We start from the raw sequence: 15933 nt of genomic DNA, 5'->3' as shown, positions 1-15933 counted from the left end.
GGGCCCCCCCTTCCTACACACTACTGTTTGAGCTCCTGTGACCAGATTCTTTGGTTAATCTCCATTACCTTAAGAATGGAGTTCAGTTTCAAGTGGCTCCATGGTCTTGTCCCTGACCAGATTTGCCTGTATCGCTCACTTCTCTCATCCCTGTTATGATCCCTGTTTCAGCTAGACCTGACAACTCCACGTCGTGCTCATATGCTTTGTACATAGTTTTCTTTGTGCTTATGCTGCTAGTTTGCTTCTACCTAAAATGTCTCCCTACGCCCACACCATCCTTTCTAGTTGTCAAAATCTTGCCTGTCCCTTTCCCCTTGGAACTATCTTATTTGCTTCTCTTCTTTCTGTGCACTCAAGGGAGTTCTCTCTCCTCCCTTAGCCATAATGCAACTAAATTTATTTGTGAACATGTTTTATCTCCATCTTTACTGGTGCCTTCAGGGTATGGTTTTTAATCTTCAGTTTTGCCTTTCCTTACCATCATGAAATGAAGCATGAAGTTTGCTGCTTGACACTGTTTATTGAATTCAAGTGGAAAGAAAAAGTTGGCAGTTGGTGGTCGTTCTCTCTGGACTCTGACTGCTGGCCTGTTAAAGAACTCAGTTGCTGTTCTCATTACTCCTAGACTTTCCTTATGCACGGCCTGCTCCAGTTCCTTGCACAAGAACCCTTGTGATAAATTCCTTTTCTGATAGTACTGGAAATGATCGCTTGAAGATTTAGTAATACAAAGCATATGCCGATGCTTCTTTCTTTGGTTTCTAGTTAGCTCAGTAGCTCTGGTTGCCTTTTCGTTAGCCTTTTAAAATTTCTTGTACTTCCATCTCTGTTGTTTTTAAAAAAATCTGTTTCTATTTTTATATTCATAGATGTGTCTTTTGTTATAATCTCTTAAATCCTTGGAAAGAGACAGCTTATTAGGTAAAATTATACAACCTGTCCTGGATAATTAATTAGGTGCTCATGGGCTTCAATGACTGAACTTCAGCCTGGAGCTTAAGACTTGCGTGCTCAATGGGAGTTATGTGTACAAGGACCCTGTTTTCCAGACAATTTAGAGTTCTTTAATAACCCTTTGTAAGTACTCCTTGTGAAAGTTATCTGGCTTTTTGAAGGGGTGGAAGTTCTGCCATTTCACCTCTCATCTAACTTCAGGCCCGTTTTTGTGTTTGTGTCGTGTTTAATCCCTTTCATGCCCAGCGTTCCTACAGTTATTTGGGTATACCACACCAGTGCTTGAGACCTGGGTGAGAAAAGATGGTCAAAGTTATTCTTTCAGGTCTTTATGAAGGTAGCAAAATAAACATAGTGTGTATTTTTCTGACTTTCGGTCACAAAATAAAGACATGATCATTACATGCCTGCGTAGCCTCTTAGAAAGTGAGGGATGTGGAGTTATGAGCAAGCCTGGCAGATGTGTGAAGCACAGGCTGATGTATGCTTTTGTGATTGATTTAGTGCTGACAGCGTGTTCCTCTAGCAGGAGAGGTGGGTGCTGACATTAGGACAGTTATAGTTAATCTAGGAACAAGTCTCATATTCATGGACTAGTACAATTAGTATCAAGTGCAAAAAAAGGAAATGAAAATATTTCTAAATTGTAAAATGGTATAACTCCCGTCAGTCAAGTAGCAATTACTACTTACATCAAGATTATTTCAATATGCTTTTTAAAATGGGCTTTTGCCTCAGAGCGGAAGATGTTTTCAAAGGATGTCATCCTTCAGTGCTCCTAGTGAAAATGGAGACTGAGCATTTATTTGGGTCACTTGTCCCATGTCCAGCTGCTCAGAGCTCTTTGAGTGTGAACTGGTCTGACCTGGTGACTGGCAGCTCTTAGTCCTACTGTGGCTGGGCTCTGACAGACTCCCTGCACATTTGGGCATTAGATGTGGTGGATATGGGAAATAGGCAACTTTTGCTAAATTATATAAACTATATAAACATACATGTTAATACATGTGTATGTGTGATGTCATCAACTTGGTACATGCTTGTTTTACATATGAAATTTGTTTCTTCATATTCCCAGTAATTAATGCTGGGAATATGAAGAAGTATTTATTTTTAAGTTGAATGTCTAATTTTTCAAATGGCTCATCTTAGGTTAGGAATGTATCGTGAAGCAGAAAAACAGTTCAAATCAGCCCTGAAACAGCAGGAAATGATAGATACTTTTCTCTATTTGGCAAAAGTAAGTATTCTTAATATGAGTGAAATCCTTCTTAGAATAAATGTTTAAATTCTGCATGGGAAGAATTGCCAGTTTCTTTAGGAATATTTGGCAAGATAATAGGTTTCAACTTACTTTTCTTTTAGCAAGGGAAAAAGTGAGAACATACGGCGAGGAACCATCTTAGGAGAAGCTGATTGCCGTGAAAATAAGAACACCCATTTGAAGGATTGAACATTAGAGAGGAAAATGCCCCAGACTAATTTTGCATCCCCAAGGGTAACAGGCCCCAGAGAGAACCTCTTGTCTACAACACACTTGTGTCTCATCAAGGCACATGTAGAGAACAGAGATTGCTTTTGTGCATTTCTCAGCTCTGCCATACTAATAAGACAACATTTCTCCTCTATTGAGAACCCATTTTGTGTAAGGTAACAGGTTCATTCCAAATGCAGTTTAATTTAACCTGCATGGCAACCCTGCTAGGTGGGTTTTACCATTTCCTTTGTGGTCTTAAAGAAAAGGAGTTGTATAGAGGCTAAGTTTTTCAGGATTCCAGCCCAGGTCCAACCCAGTGATTGGAGCACTTAATCACTGCCCCATAGTGTAACCCACAATCTCAATTTCAATTGGGATGAAGTTACTTCTTGTCTCCACCGCTACTATTTTGCAAGTTGCACTTGATGTCATGGTGGTTATGACATCTGATTGTATCTTTAGGTTTTTTTAAATTTAAAAAGTGTGGTAAAGGAGGTTCAAAAGAAGATGAAATATAAAAGCAAGTGCCCCTTTTGGCTAAATGTGGTATGAAATTAAAAATTAGCATGATACAAAGGAATAAAGTGCAAGTTACGCTGTATAAATTTGCTGTGCTAGTTTTAGTGTATCATCTTAAAAAGATGATTTTTCTCTTGATTCTTGCTTGACTAGTTATTGGTTCTTTTTGGGGATACTAGTAAGCCCACAACAATCATTTGATGAATGAATGAATGAATGGATGTTTCATACACAACATGTGGAAATAAAACTATAGCATAATTATTAGAAATTGTACACATTTCTAGAAAGTTTTTACTATAATTAGGATATAACTTATTGCTGAGCAGTAGTTTATAAATTCTTTACAACAAATACTGTCATTTTGAGAACAGTAATTTTGTTGAAATGTGTTGATTTTAGGTCTACATCTCATTGGATCAACCTGTGACTGCTTTAAATCTTTTCAAACAAGGCTTAGATAAATTTCCAGGAGAAGTAACTTTACTTTGTGGAATTGCCAGAATCTATGAGGTAAGACTTCATCTTACTCAAAAAGTCTTGTAAAATTGAAACCCCAATTTTATAGAAGTAAAATTTATTTTCAGAAGTATATAAGGAAGTAAAAGTGTATTTTCAAAAGTTTATAATGTAAAAATGAGTTCTCATACATACATTGCCCTGTGATTTTCATACTCTAGCAATAAACAAAGCAAAAGACAAATTTTTTTTAAGTAGTATGTTTATAATCCCTTGGGATCCTAGAATATAAAATTATGATGACTTGTAGTTTACCAACCTAATAAGAGATTTTAATATATGTACACAGCCAAACGAAGTTTTTACTATGAAGTATATCAGACATATAGAATGGCAGGTGATCAAGATTTAAGCTAGTTTCCATTATTAGTTGTCCCACCATATTTATTGACCCTTATTTCAACATCTAGAATGTCAGATAATCAATTTTTTTAAAGATTTGTTTATTTATGCATATAAGAACTGGGGTACAGGTCAGAAGTTCAGGGGGTGAAAGCACTCACCAGAGACAGCTGGGAGCAGAACAGGCACTTTGACTGGAACATAGTGCTGAGGGGAGCAGCAGGCGAGACAGGAGAGGTCTGCCATGCCATGTGGGTCACCTCCCTGGCTGGGAATCAAACTCTTGCTGCAGTGGCTGTAGAAGGCTTCATAGTGCTGCACTTTCTGTTGTGCTACCTCAATTTTTTAAATATATGGTAGATATATTTCAGAGTTTTCTGTTTTATTGGGATGTCTGTCCTTATACCAATATTATATTGCATATTAGAGCTTTATAAAACTATTGGTAAGTCATTTTGATCACCTGTTTCAGAAATGCTCTGGCAATTTTAGACTTTGGCTTATTCTGATAAATTTTAAAGTCAAGTTGTAAAATTCTATAAAAAACTCTTTTGAGATATTTTCCCTGTGGCTTGATTACTAACCTTTATAGTGATTTCTGGGACTGGGTAGGTGCCTCCTGTTATTCTTCTTAACCCTTAGCTCTTCCATATTGGTTATAGGATTGACTTATTAAGAACTATTAGAAAGATAACCATGTGGGTACATTGATTGGGGTTGCATTGAATCTGAATGACGGGGTGTGGAATAGACTGTCTTCTCATTCTCTCATGATACAACCCTCCATTTACTTAGGCCTTCTTTCCTTTCCTTGGACCAGTACTTTGTAATTATCTCCAGAAAGATGTTTCAGAGTGGGGGTTCCTAAAACCACCTTGAAATTTAATGATTTATTAGAAGAATCCAAAACAAAAGGAAGTGGCACATCAGGCAAAATGAACAGGAAACCAGATGTAAGCTTACAAGAGTCCTCCCCGGTGGAATCACACATAACACACTTAACTCTTTCAGCAGTGAGCTATGACAGCGTATATACGGTGTCTCTCAGGGAAGCTCACTAAAATCTTGCTATATACAAGGTTATCATTGGGTGCTGGTCATTTAAGCATTCTCTGCCTATCAGGTACCAAGTCCTAGACTCGTAAAAAGTAGGGCAGTGTTCAGCATAAGCCACATTGTAAAAACAGTTTGGGTGCAGTGCGTCACCCATTTGGGGAAAGTTTAATATCAATGTAGGGAACTAGTCGAGTTCTCAAGGGCCAACCTTGCAAACTGGCCTTTCAAAGAATAGTATCTCAGAACAGCTGTGTTCTTTTTTTTTGCATAGATATATTCCTAGGTATAACTATGGATGAAATCTTTCTTAGTTTTCTATGTGATTATTTCTGATTCTATGTGATTATTTCTGGTGAGTAGGAAGACATTATTTTTTTAAGTTGATTTGATATTAACAACCTGGGTAAATACTCCTTTTAAATTTTAATACCTTAATACCATAGATTCTCTTAAATGTTCTAAGTAATAAAACAATCATAATCTGTACAGTTTCAGCTCTTAAGCTATTTTATTACTTTTTTCATATCTTATTGTTTAGAGCTTAAAGTATTGAACAGAAGCATCTCTGTTCTTTTAAATTTCTTGAAATGCTAAGATGATGTTTTAAAATTCTGTTAGAATGGAACCATATTAATTATTGCTATAGTTGGGTAGTAGAATATGAATGCTTTTTATTTTCTTTTTTAAACTATATTTTCTACATTTTCTCAATGATCATGTTATTACTTTGAAAATGAAATACATACAAAATTAAAATGAAAACCAAAAATATCTTGACTTGGCTAGAAATACCGTTTCCCCTTTTGAAATATAATTTTGGTAAACATGTAATTAGAATACTTTGATTATTCAATAAAAATTCGATATTAGTTTCTCTGTATCTTTGTGTTGTTTAATGTGCTACCTAATGTACCTGGAAGCCAGTAACTATGCCACTGGCTTTTTGAGAAAAGAAAGCTTATTGCAGAGTCTACCAACAAAAATATTTTTCTTGATGCTGAGGGCTTGGGCAATATTTATAGGGTTGGGGAATATAGCGAGGCGTAGAGAAAAGCAAGTTGGCGGAGTCATTGACGGTCATTTCTTTATGTGTCATATATATGACCTGTGTGACAGGTCACCAGAACTTGCTTACTAGTGGACCTCCTCTTTGAATCAGCTCCTGGAAGTTCTTCCAGTGGCGATGGACTCCTTGCTTTGAAAGGCTAGCTCCCAGATTATAAACTGAGTGTTATGTCCTGCTTTCAACAATAGTTTTCATCCTGGCCATTAGAGAGAGGGCTTGAGTTTGAAAAGTGGCCCTCCTTTCCTAATGTATTGTACCTTTAATGTGTGGGTGCTGGTTGGAAGAATTACTTTCCAGCTTCTGTTTTAGCCACTGTTGCTATGACTGGGACAACACTTGGCTCAGGAGTGGATACCATAGTCAATTGCCTTCCTCCCTTCCCTTGTGTTTGGCCAGGAGTTGGAGGAACAGAGTGTTTTTTTAAGTGTACAGGGGAGAAAATCAGAGTCTGAGTTTGTACTGCAAGAAATAAGTGGAGACGAAAGTATCCAAGTTAATAGGGACAATTTGACATATACAAATAGGGTGGTCATGAACTAAGCATGGACTTGAAAGGTTATGGGCTGTGTTCCCTCTTGACTTTACATAGTTCATTTCCCTGGTGCCCAAGTGTATTGTGCAAAGACAGATTTCCAGTGCATTCTTTTTCTTTTTATGTGACAGAAGATTTAGAGTTAACTAGTAAACTTTGCTCTTAGTCGTACAGCCTGCACTGTGCATACTTTTAAAGATGTTTGTGTACCCAGCGTGCTTTTCTCTGAAGGGATCTCTTCCTTGATGCACTTCTCTCGTTTTCTATTTTAAAACGAATACATTGTTTGTGGCTTGTTTTGTACAGAAACCTAAGTAAAATGATTTCTCCTTGCTAAATTTATTTGATGGTGGTTTTAATTTTTCTTGAGGCATTTTGTTTACCATTCAAAAGACAAGCCATTATTTGAAGTTTTCTTTGTTAAAGGTGTTTGACTTAGTAGACATTATCCTAGAAAACAGTATTCTAGTGCTTCTTGAGTTTTACAGTGTATAAAAACTATTTTGAGAGTGTCTGAGAAGTGCTGCCCACTTTCCACTGAATGAAATGTCCTGTAGAGTATTTGTAGGTTTAGTGGGCTAATGAGGTGATTCTGAGTATTACAGTTTTTGAGAGGCAAACTACGACATTCATTTTCTTAAGATATTTGCAATTAGATATAAATAATTGAAAATATGATTATAGTTAGCGTTTTGTAAATTGGTTTAAAAATAACCACCATAAAGATCACTTCAGTGACGCCACAGTTATTTATATATTTGGCATTTGTATAATCAAAGATATTATAGTAAATTTTCTTAATGAAATTTATTTCAGAACTACTATAATTTAAACAATTCCGATAAAAGAATAGGTTAAAAGACCAAAATAGAGTCCACATAGGTTCAGATATATGAAAATTTGTGATGTTATAAAGATATTAAACCGATTAATGATTAGATTATAAATATTTATTTAAAAATAAACTTGGATGAATAATGACTCCTTTTACTGAAAGAACTCATTACTGTCAGGTGACTGAAAGATTTATAAACTATGAAGTTCCAGAAGAAAATACAAATGAATTTTTTGTATAAACTTGGAATGGTGAAGACCTGTATAAAGTTGACACGGTCTGATAACTGTCATAGAAAAAATATTGATACATTTTCTATATAGTAAAAACAAAAATACAAGTAAAAACAAATGAAAACTAAGCAACAGAAGGTAAAAATATCAAATGAGGAAAGTATTTGTCATAACTGGGATAAACAAAAGGCTGCTTTGAATTCCCTCAGCCTGGCTAGTTTTTAAATTGCTGGATTTTAGAAGGTTTCCATAGTGGTGGTAGAGTTACATCTTCCTCCCCAAACACAAGCACACTTGCACACATATTTATGAATTCTCATTTATTCTGTCAAGAAAGTAAACACTTAGAGAAACTAGCTATTTTCTCAGAGCACTTGTGGATTGATATGGTACGGCTTTTATGCACCCTGTGGTTTCTTACCAGTGGCCATTGTCCTCTCCATGCAAGTAAAATCACTTCAGAGATGAGGCAACAGCCAAACGTCAGCGGTGTTATGGTCACAGCAACATCCTTCTGAAGAGCAAAGCAAGCTGTCTTGCTTTTCCTCAGAAGGCAAAGTCTATAGTACTGGGCCATCCTGGTTTTTGAACTGAAGTCAGCATAAGCTTATTTCATCTGGAAGGAGAAAGCAGTCCATGCCTGAACCACACCTCTGCCCCCAGCTTTCCTGTGTCCAGGAGGACACTTCTCTCCCACCAAGCCACCACATACATAAAACCAATAATAAAGGACAAAAAGTAAGATAGAAAAGTGGGCAAAGGTCAGGAGTTGGAGATTCACAGAAAAAGAAATAGAAATATGTAATGTGTTGAATGTTTCATGTAAGTCATAGTTAAAGCAGTAAAAACTAAGAAAGTAATGACTTCATCAGGTTGATAAAGAAGAATGAGTTCCATAGCTTCTAGGGTTGTGAAGGATGTGAGAGACAAGCAGCACATATGGACATTGCTGTGGGGAGTACGTACTGAGAGGATCCACTGGGAGGCAGTTTGCATTTACTGATAAGATCTTTAAATGTGCATGTACTTAGGTTCAAAATTGTACTTCAAGAAATCCTTTCCCATAAGGATGTTTTCATACAGTACACCAAGATATATACAAGGATGATCTTGTAGTATTTTTTTCATGGTCAACAAAATGGAAAGAAACGCTTCATTAAAGAGTCTGGTTCATAAAATATCATCATTGGAAATTAGAACTTGAATGAATTTTGGGGTACATAAACATTTCCATCCATAGCCAGGAAGGATTTTGATGTATGAGTCCAGATGGGCGTGACAGGGGGGCTGGGTTAAGATGTTTCTTTGTTCTTCTTTGTAAATTTCTCAACGCTTTTGTATATCAAAATACAGAAAGTCCATTTCTATTGAAATTCACTATTTTATATACTTTTTAAAAAATGATATCTATTTTTAAAGATTTATTTATTTATGCTTACACAACTGGGGTACAGGCTAGAGGTGTGGTAGGTGAGAGGATTCACCAGAGACAGAGTGGGAGCAGAACAGGTAGATCTACTGAAATACACTGCTGAGGAGAGCAGCAGGCGAGTCAGGAGAGGTCTGCTGCACCATGTGGGTCAGCTCCCTGGCAGAGAATTGAAGTCACGTTTGCAGTGGCTTCGGAGAGCTTCATAATGCAGTGCTTTAACCAGTTGCACAACCAGGGAGAGTCATATTTTATATACTTTTAAGTGGGTATTTTGTTAAAATGGTAATATTAGGAGCAGTTGCAAATGAAAAGTGTAAAATTCAAAAGGATATAAACTCATAACTCACCAACAAATGTGTCAGCAGTCTTTGGTTTTGAAAAAAGTTTTACATTGTTTTTCCGCTGTACCCAATGACTGTTAACATGCGTGGACTAAAGAGAGGTAACGTTCATTAATAAATGCTTAGTTCATGAGGATCAGAGAGACTTCTGGTCTCCCTGCTACCATTCTTCCCCAGTGGCATGTCCTGTGTGTAGCTGCCAACCCATTCCTTAAATATGCAAACACAGGGCCCTCCCTGGTGGCACAGCAGGTTAAAGCACAGCTCTGAGAAGCTAAAGCCACTTCAGCAGGAGTTCCATCCTTAGCCCTGGAAGTGACCCAAATGGCGCGGCAGACCCCTGATGACCCGCCCCCTGTTCCCCTCAGCAGTATACTTTGTCAGTCGGCCTGTTCTGCTCCCCACTCTCTCTGGTGAATCCTCTCACTGCCTCTGCAGCTTAACCTGTATCCCAGTTCTGTATGCAAAGGTGAATAAATCTCTAAAAAAAAAAAAAATGCAAACACAGGGGCCCTCCCTGGTGGCGCCATGGATTAAAGCAACATACTATGGAGCTATCCACAGCCACTGCAGTACGAGTTTGATCCTAGGCCAGGGAGGTGACCCATGTGGCGGGCAGACCTCTCCTGACGCGTCCGCTGCTCCCCTCAGCAGTGTACTTCATTAGTCTGCCTGTTCTGCTCCCCGCTCTGTCTCTGGTGAGTCCTTTCACCCCCACACCTCAGGCCTGTATCCCTGCTCTGTGTGCATAAATAAACGAAATCTTAAAAAAAAAAAAAAAAAGTAAACACAAGTCATGTACCCCTCTGTTTCTAACTCTCACGGCTCTCCCTCAACCTGGAAAATAACCCTGAAGTTCCTACCATGCCGCCAGGTGCCCCCATGCCTTCTGCACCGCTCACCTGCTATGCAACCTCACACCCCTTTGTGTGGCTCTTTGCACGAGACCAGGGGGTTCCCACCTCACACTCCCACAATTGCTGTTCCCCTGCCCAGTGTGGGCAGGTCTGTGTCTCGATTCATTCAGGCTGTGGCCCCCGTAACTCGCCTCCATGACTCCTTGGGGACCCTGGCTGACGCAGCCCCTCGGTGCTCCCTCTCCTCACCCTGCCCTGTCCCTCTTCCTGTGAGCGACCCCACCAGGCTGACAGCGTGTCTCCTACCTGCTCACCTGTTTATCTTTCCTACCTGAAGGCCCCTCCTTGATACTGTAATTTTATGTTTTTGTTTGTATTGTGTTTCCAGTGCCTAGCACAGAATCTAGAGCATCATACTCTCTCCATAATTGTTAAAATGAATGAAAAATCACTTCGTGGCACTATTAATCAAGGCTTGTCCTTTTGTCTTGCCGGGGAATAGGAAATGAACAATATTTCGTCAGCAGCCGAATACTACAAAGAAGTGTTGAAGCAAGACAGTACTCACGTGGAAGCCATTGCATGCATCGCAAACAACCACTTTTATTCGGACCAGCCAGAAATCGCGCTCCGGTTTTACAGGTGCGCTTCGCCTTCAACTTGGAGAATTGCTTTCCTGTGAAAATTGCTGGAGCAATAATAGAGATGGGATAAGAAAGTCGAGAAATAAAGGATAGGCCATGTCTGTGTGAGACTATCACTGAAAATACCTTGAATTTTTATTGGTGTTAAAGTGACACCGGTAATTTAGAACTCTGGCAGAAACACCTGGAGAGTTGAGTTTTAAACACCATATCACTTTTTCAGTTAGTCACTTTGTCATCAACCATTAATAGTGGGTTACTGGAAATTCTTCTTATCATCACTGCCTCCATTAAGACCACCAAACAGAATTGAAGACCGTGAAACGGACATAGTGTCCAGGTTTGCAAAGAGCAGTGTGTCCCAGATTCTGATGAGGACCTAAAGCAATCACGGTTGTTTGGTGAAGTATTGTCAACTCTTGCCCAAATATGTTTTCAAAGTCGAAATAAATTTGGTGCACTGGTTCTCTTTTGAGCACATGCTTATTTAATAACACTTAGGTTTCAGATTTAATTTTTAAATTATGAGTTCCTCCAATCCCAAGGAAAGAGATAACTGGTGACCAACAAGAGTTCTTTCCAAACAGATGCTAGAGCATAAAATACAAAGCATGACCCGTGTCCTGTGCATGTACAGCTGATTCTGCCCCCCCCACCCCAGAGGGCCCTGGGTCCTCAGTCCATCTGGGCTGCATTTTCACTGGCTTATTGAACTCGCTTGTCCGTGGCCCTTTGGAGTGAAGGATGCCTAGAAGAAAAAATGGGGTTCTTGGGCTGCAGCCTTTAAGCTAAGTGGGCGACATGGTGATCTACCGGTGGGCCGGCCTTCCTCGGTAGAAGCTTATGGGAGGTTGGTGAACACAGCTGAGCCACACAATACAGGTCACCAAAAACTGGGGTCCAAATCAGCTGAAGGCTTGGAGGTGATTCGTGAATAAACAGTCTTTCAGTCAGGGTGGGTTAGGAATTTGCCTATGGTCACCAAAGCTTTAGGAAGCAAAAATGTATGGGCTTTACTGCATGTGACCACTTGTTTTGGTTTTCTAGCAAAGCCTTTGTGGAAAGAACTTACGTAACTGGTTTCTGACCTTGCCTCTGGACACTTTTCCCATGACTAGTGCCATCAGAGAACATGCCTTTGCATTCGCTTAAAAATGTTTTTCTAACGTTACTTTCTAGTCTTGGGGAGTGTTAAAATTATAAAATGAGTTTATTCCTAGTGGTTAATACATATACATATATAAAATGTCTTAATGTTTATAAAGTTGGTCTGACACCAGAATTTGTGTGCTCTTTTTCAAAAAGGCGACTCCTGCAGATGGGTGTTTATAACTGCCAGCTTTTTAACAATCTGGGGCTCTGTTGCTTCTATGCCCAGCAGTGTGATATGACTCTGCCCTCGTTTGAACGTGCCCTTTCTCTGGCCAAAAACGAAGAAGAGGCAGCTGATGTCTGGTACAACTTGGGACATGTATCCGTGGTATGTTTTTTCCCAAATTTAATTTTGATTGTAAAAGAGGTCGCACGATATAGTGAGTGTGAAGAAAATCTTGAGCTTTATATGAAGGTGGTGTCAGGTATTGTGACTGCAGGTTTGGTTAATGTTTTTTGTTTTTCATTTTTTAAGATTTATTTATTTATGCATACCGAATTGGGGTACAGACCAGTGATGTGGGGCAGTAAGAGTATTCACCAGAGAGAGGCAGAGAGGGGAGCAGAACAGGCAAATCAGCGAAGTCCACTGCTGAGGGGAGCAGTGGGCGGGTCAGGAGAGGTCTGCTGCACCCTGTGGGTCACCTCCTGGGGCCAGGGATCGAACTTGCACTGAAGTAGCTGTGGCCAGCTTGCAGTGCTGTGTCCCAACCCATTGCGCTACCATGGAGGGCCTGGTTAGTGTTTTTTGTTTGTTTTTTTTTTTTTTTTTTAAAGATTTATTTATTTGTGCATACAGAACTGGGGTACAGGCCAGAGGCTCAGGGGCGGTGAGAGGCTTCACCAGAGACAGAGTGGGGAACAGAACAGGCAGATCGACGAAGTACACTGCTGAGGGGAGCAGCGGGCGTGTCAGGAGAGGTCTGCCGCGCCATGTGGTCACCTCCGGGGCAGGCGGGAATCGAACTCATGCAGAAGCGGCTTTAGATTCTCAGTGCTGTGCTTTAACCCGCTGCGCCATCAGGGAGGGCCTGTTTGTTTTTTTTTTTAAAGATTTGTTTATTTATGCATACAGAACTGGGGTACAGGCCATAGGTGTGGTGGGTGAGAGGATTCACCAGAGACAGAGTAGGGAACAGAACAGGCATATTGACGAGGGGAGCAGCAGGCGGGTCAGGAGAGGTCTGCCGTGCCATGTGGTCACTTCCGGGGAGGGGATCAAACTCATGATGAAGTGACTTCAGCTTCTCAGTGCTGTGCTTTAACCTGCTGCGCCACCAGGGAGGGCCTGGTTAGTGTTTTTATATAGCAATTTAGAGATTTCTAGGAGTCACCTTAACCCATTTTATCTTCTGAAATAAGGCCTTTGGCCTTCATACTTGACTCCTCTGAATGGACTCATTCCTCTCTCTGTGCTGATTCCTTTCTATGTGCCAGCAGGAAGGATGTATATGTAAAAAGAAAGGACGAGGGAGCGTATGCACTTGTGTGCGTGAGCATGTGCCTTCTTTTGCAGGGAATAGGGGACACGGTTTTGGCCTATCAGTGCTTCAGGCTGGCTCTGGTGAACAACAACAGCCACGCCGAGGCCTACAACAACTTGGCGGTGCTGGAGATGCAGAGGGACCATGTTGAGCAGGTTGGTGAGCCAGTGGGGGCCAGGGAAACTGTCTGCTTTACTCAAGAAAAGCTGTCACCATGCCTGTTTTAACTTGTTACAGTTTAAAAATAAGCTGTATGGCCCAGCAGTCCTGGGAGTGACTCCCAGCTCTGTACCTGTTACCGATGTGACCTTGGACATGGTGTTGAGCTTTTGTGAATCCAAACTAGAAGACTTGGTTCTATGAGGACATTTGGGGCTACCCCTTGTGAACTGTTTCACCGCTCACAGTGTCCCATCTACCATCCAGGTGCTCAGGTCAGAGCCTCAGCAGCCATGTGTGGGGGAGGAAAATGTTCTTGGCATTTTTAGGTCCCCAGCTTGCTCTAAAAATCAACCTGACAAAGATTAACAGAGAAAAGCATGCAGTATTAATTGAATGTTTACATGTACACAAGAGAATGAAAGCTTGCAGCAGAGATGAGAACAGGCAGCTCATACTCCTTTAGACAAAGAAACAATTTTGTGAAGACTTGACAAGACAGAATTTGGGTAACAGGTAGCATGGAAAGGAGGAACTGGGAGTTGATCAAGTTTCCTTTAACCTCCTCAGCATCTCAGTCTTCTCTCCTCGTGGGCCCTTTCTCAAGGGCGCTGTATGACCTGTTTCAGGGAAGAAGGCCAAGGAGGAAATCAGCGTGGCTTTCTTGCTCCTGCTATTTTTGTTTCTGTTCCTCCAGCTTTTGATGTTGAATGTGCCACAGTTTCGGATTTTGGTATATCTTGTCCTGAACCCATCACACCCTTAAAGCCTCTCTTTCTCACCTCCTCCCCCTGCCACCCCGCCCCCCAACATGCAGTTGTACCTCCCAGCCACATCTTGCACCTGGACACTTTTCTCCACTCCTGCCCACCCTCCTCCTCCAGGCTGCTTCTGTCTCTTGCCAGGGCTCCTCCAGGGCTCCTCGTTGGTCTTTTTATTTTCATTTTCATCGGCAAGAGTCATCATTTTCAAAGCACTCTGCCAACATCCTCAGAACAGCCAAAGGGAGTTTTAAAAACATGATTGTTTTGTTAGGGCTTTGCAGAGCATTCGCCATAGGCTTCTTTCACCTTATACAGTCTGGACTTCCAGCCTTGGCCTGCAGGCTGCACGTACCTGGCCTCTGGCTCCCTCCCAGACCACACCAGCCCCTGCCCCTTCCTTTCCCTCTGATATCCCAGCACTTGAACTGCCTTTCTGCTCAACAGAAACACAGTGCTGCTTGCACTTCAGGGCCTCTGGCATGTTCTTTCCGATCCTTCAGAAACTCTTTTTTGTCATTCAGGTCTTAGCTTAATTGCCACCTCCTTAGGAAGGTCTTTGGCTACAGTTGCCCTCAGGACTTATCACATCTACTGTTACTGTTTGATCAGCTCTGTTTGTGTTGAAGTATAGAATGTAGAATCCTAGCTCTGTGAAAGCAAGGCTTTCTCTGTCTAACTGCCGTATTATCAGCAGCAAAACCAGCACTGGGTCCATGGTCAGTGCTGAGTTGATATTTGAATGCGTGGGCGTTATGTGAAACAGGGAAATAGCAATTCTGACGGCAGGTATTTTCGTGGGGATTACCAGGTGGTACGTATTATGCTGCCATTAGCCAGCCCCCCATGGAAATGTGATATTGAGCATGTGGTGGATGTATTATTACTGTTATTTATATAACAAAAAGTTTAAAATGCCAACTATGCTCATACAGTCTTACTGACAATACAGGGTTGCACTATTACGTTCTTCCTGTGGAGACAGAGAAATGGACTCTGCAGGGTGAGTCCTGTCCAAGGTCACAAACACAGTGTGATGCGTGCAGGACTTTGACCTCCGGCCTGGTGTCCTAGACACAGTGATAAACTTTTCACCAAACAAGACACTTCACTGTGGATGTTCCTTTTACTTCCTAAAGTCTCCCAAAGCAAACAAGATGAATTTGTATTTTACAAACAAGAGCTACTCTAAAACTGGAGCTGGTTCTGCCATGGAATTTTGCAATGTATGATCATTTGAGCTTATAAGGGACGAAAAATGATGTGAAACTCTTTAGAGAACAGAAAGCTTGTCACTTTAGGTCAGCAGTCTAATGAGAAATGCTGGCTCCTCATCCAAGCACAGAACTTGGGGCTTTGAAGTTTGTTTACTGTAGTTTCCTGTTGCTTCATTAAAGAACAGCGACTTAGAAGCCTACTAAGTCAATCAATCAACAAGACTAACCCTAGACAAAGGAGACTTTTTTTTTTGCATTCTGAGTATAACATGAAATACAAACTTACAAACATGGTGGTTTTCAAATGACTTTAACTCTATTTTAAGTTTTTGTTCTCTTATTTTCTCCAT

The 15933-nt window shown here is 40.6% G+C and overlaps 1 protein-coding gene across 1 annotated transcript in view; it reads left to right on the top strand.

Moving 5' to 3' along the window:
- Nucleotides 1–15933, top strand: part of TTC8 (tetratricopeptide repeat domain 8) — a 46277-nt gene that overhangs the window by 27874 nt on the left and 2470 nt on the right. Inside the window, exons 9-13 of the mRNA XM_012724386.1 lie at nt 2110–2197; nt 3356–3466; nt 10669–10808; nt 12116–12290; nt 13479–13601. Of these exons, the coding sequence (XP_012579840.1) occupies nt 2110–2197; nt 3356–3466; nt 10669–10808; nt 12116–12290; nt 13479–13601 (637 nt within the window). The remainder of the gene's footprint in view (nt 1–2109; nt 2198–3355; nt 3467–10668; nt 10809–12115; nt 12291–13478; nt 13602–15933) is intronic.

The sequence above is a fragment of the Condylura cristata genome, unplaced genomic scaffold (genome assembly GCF_000260355.1).
Source record: "Condylura cristata isolate star-nosed mole 26May11 unplaced genomic scaffold, ConCri1.0 scaffold00013, whole genome shotgun sequence".
Lineage (NCBI taxonomy): Eukaryota > Metazoa > Chordata > Mammalia > Eulipotyphla > Talpidae > Condylura > Condylura cristata.
The sequence above is the reverse complement of the archived record's forward strand: the minus strand, read 5'-3'. Positions and strand labels throughout refer to the sequence as shown.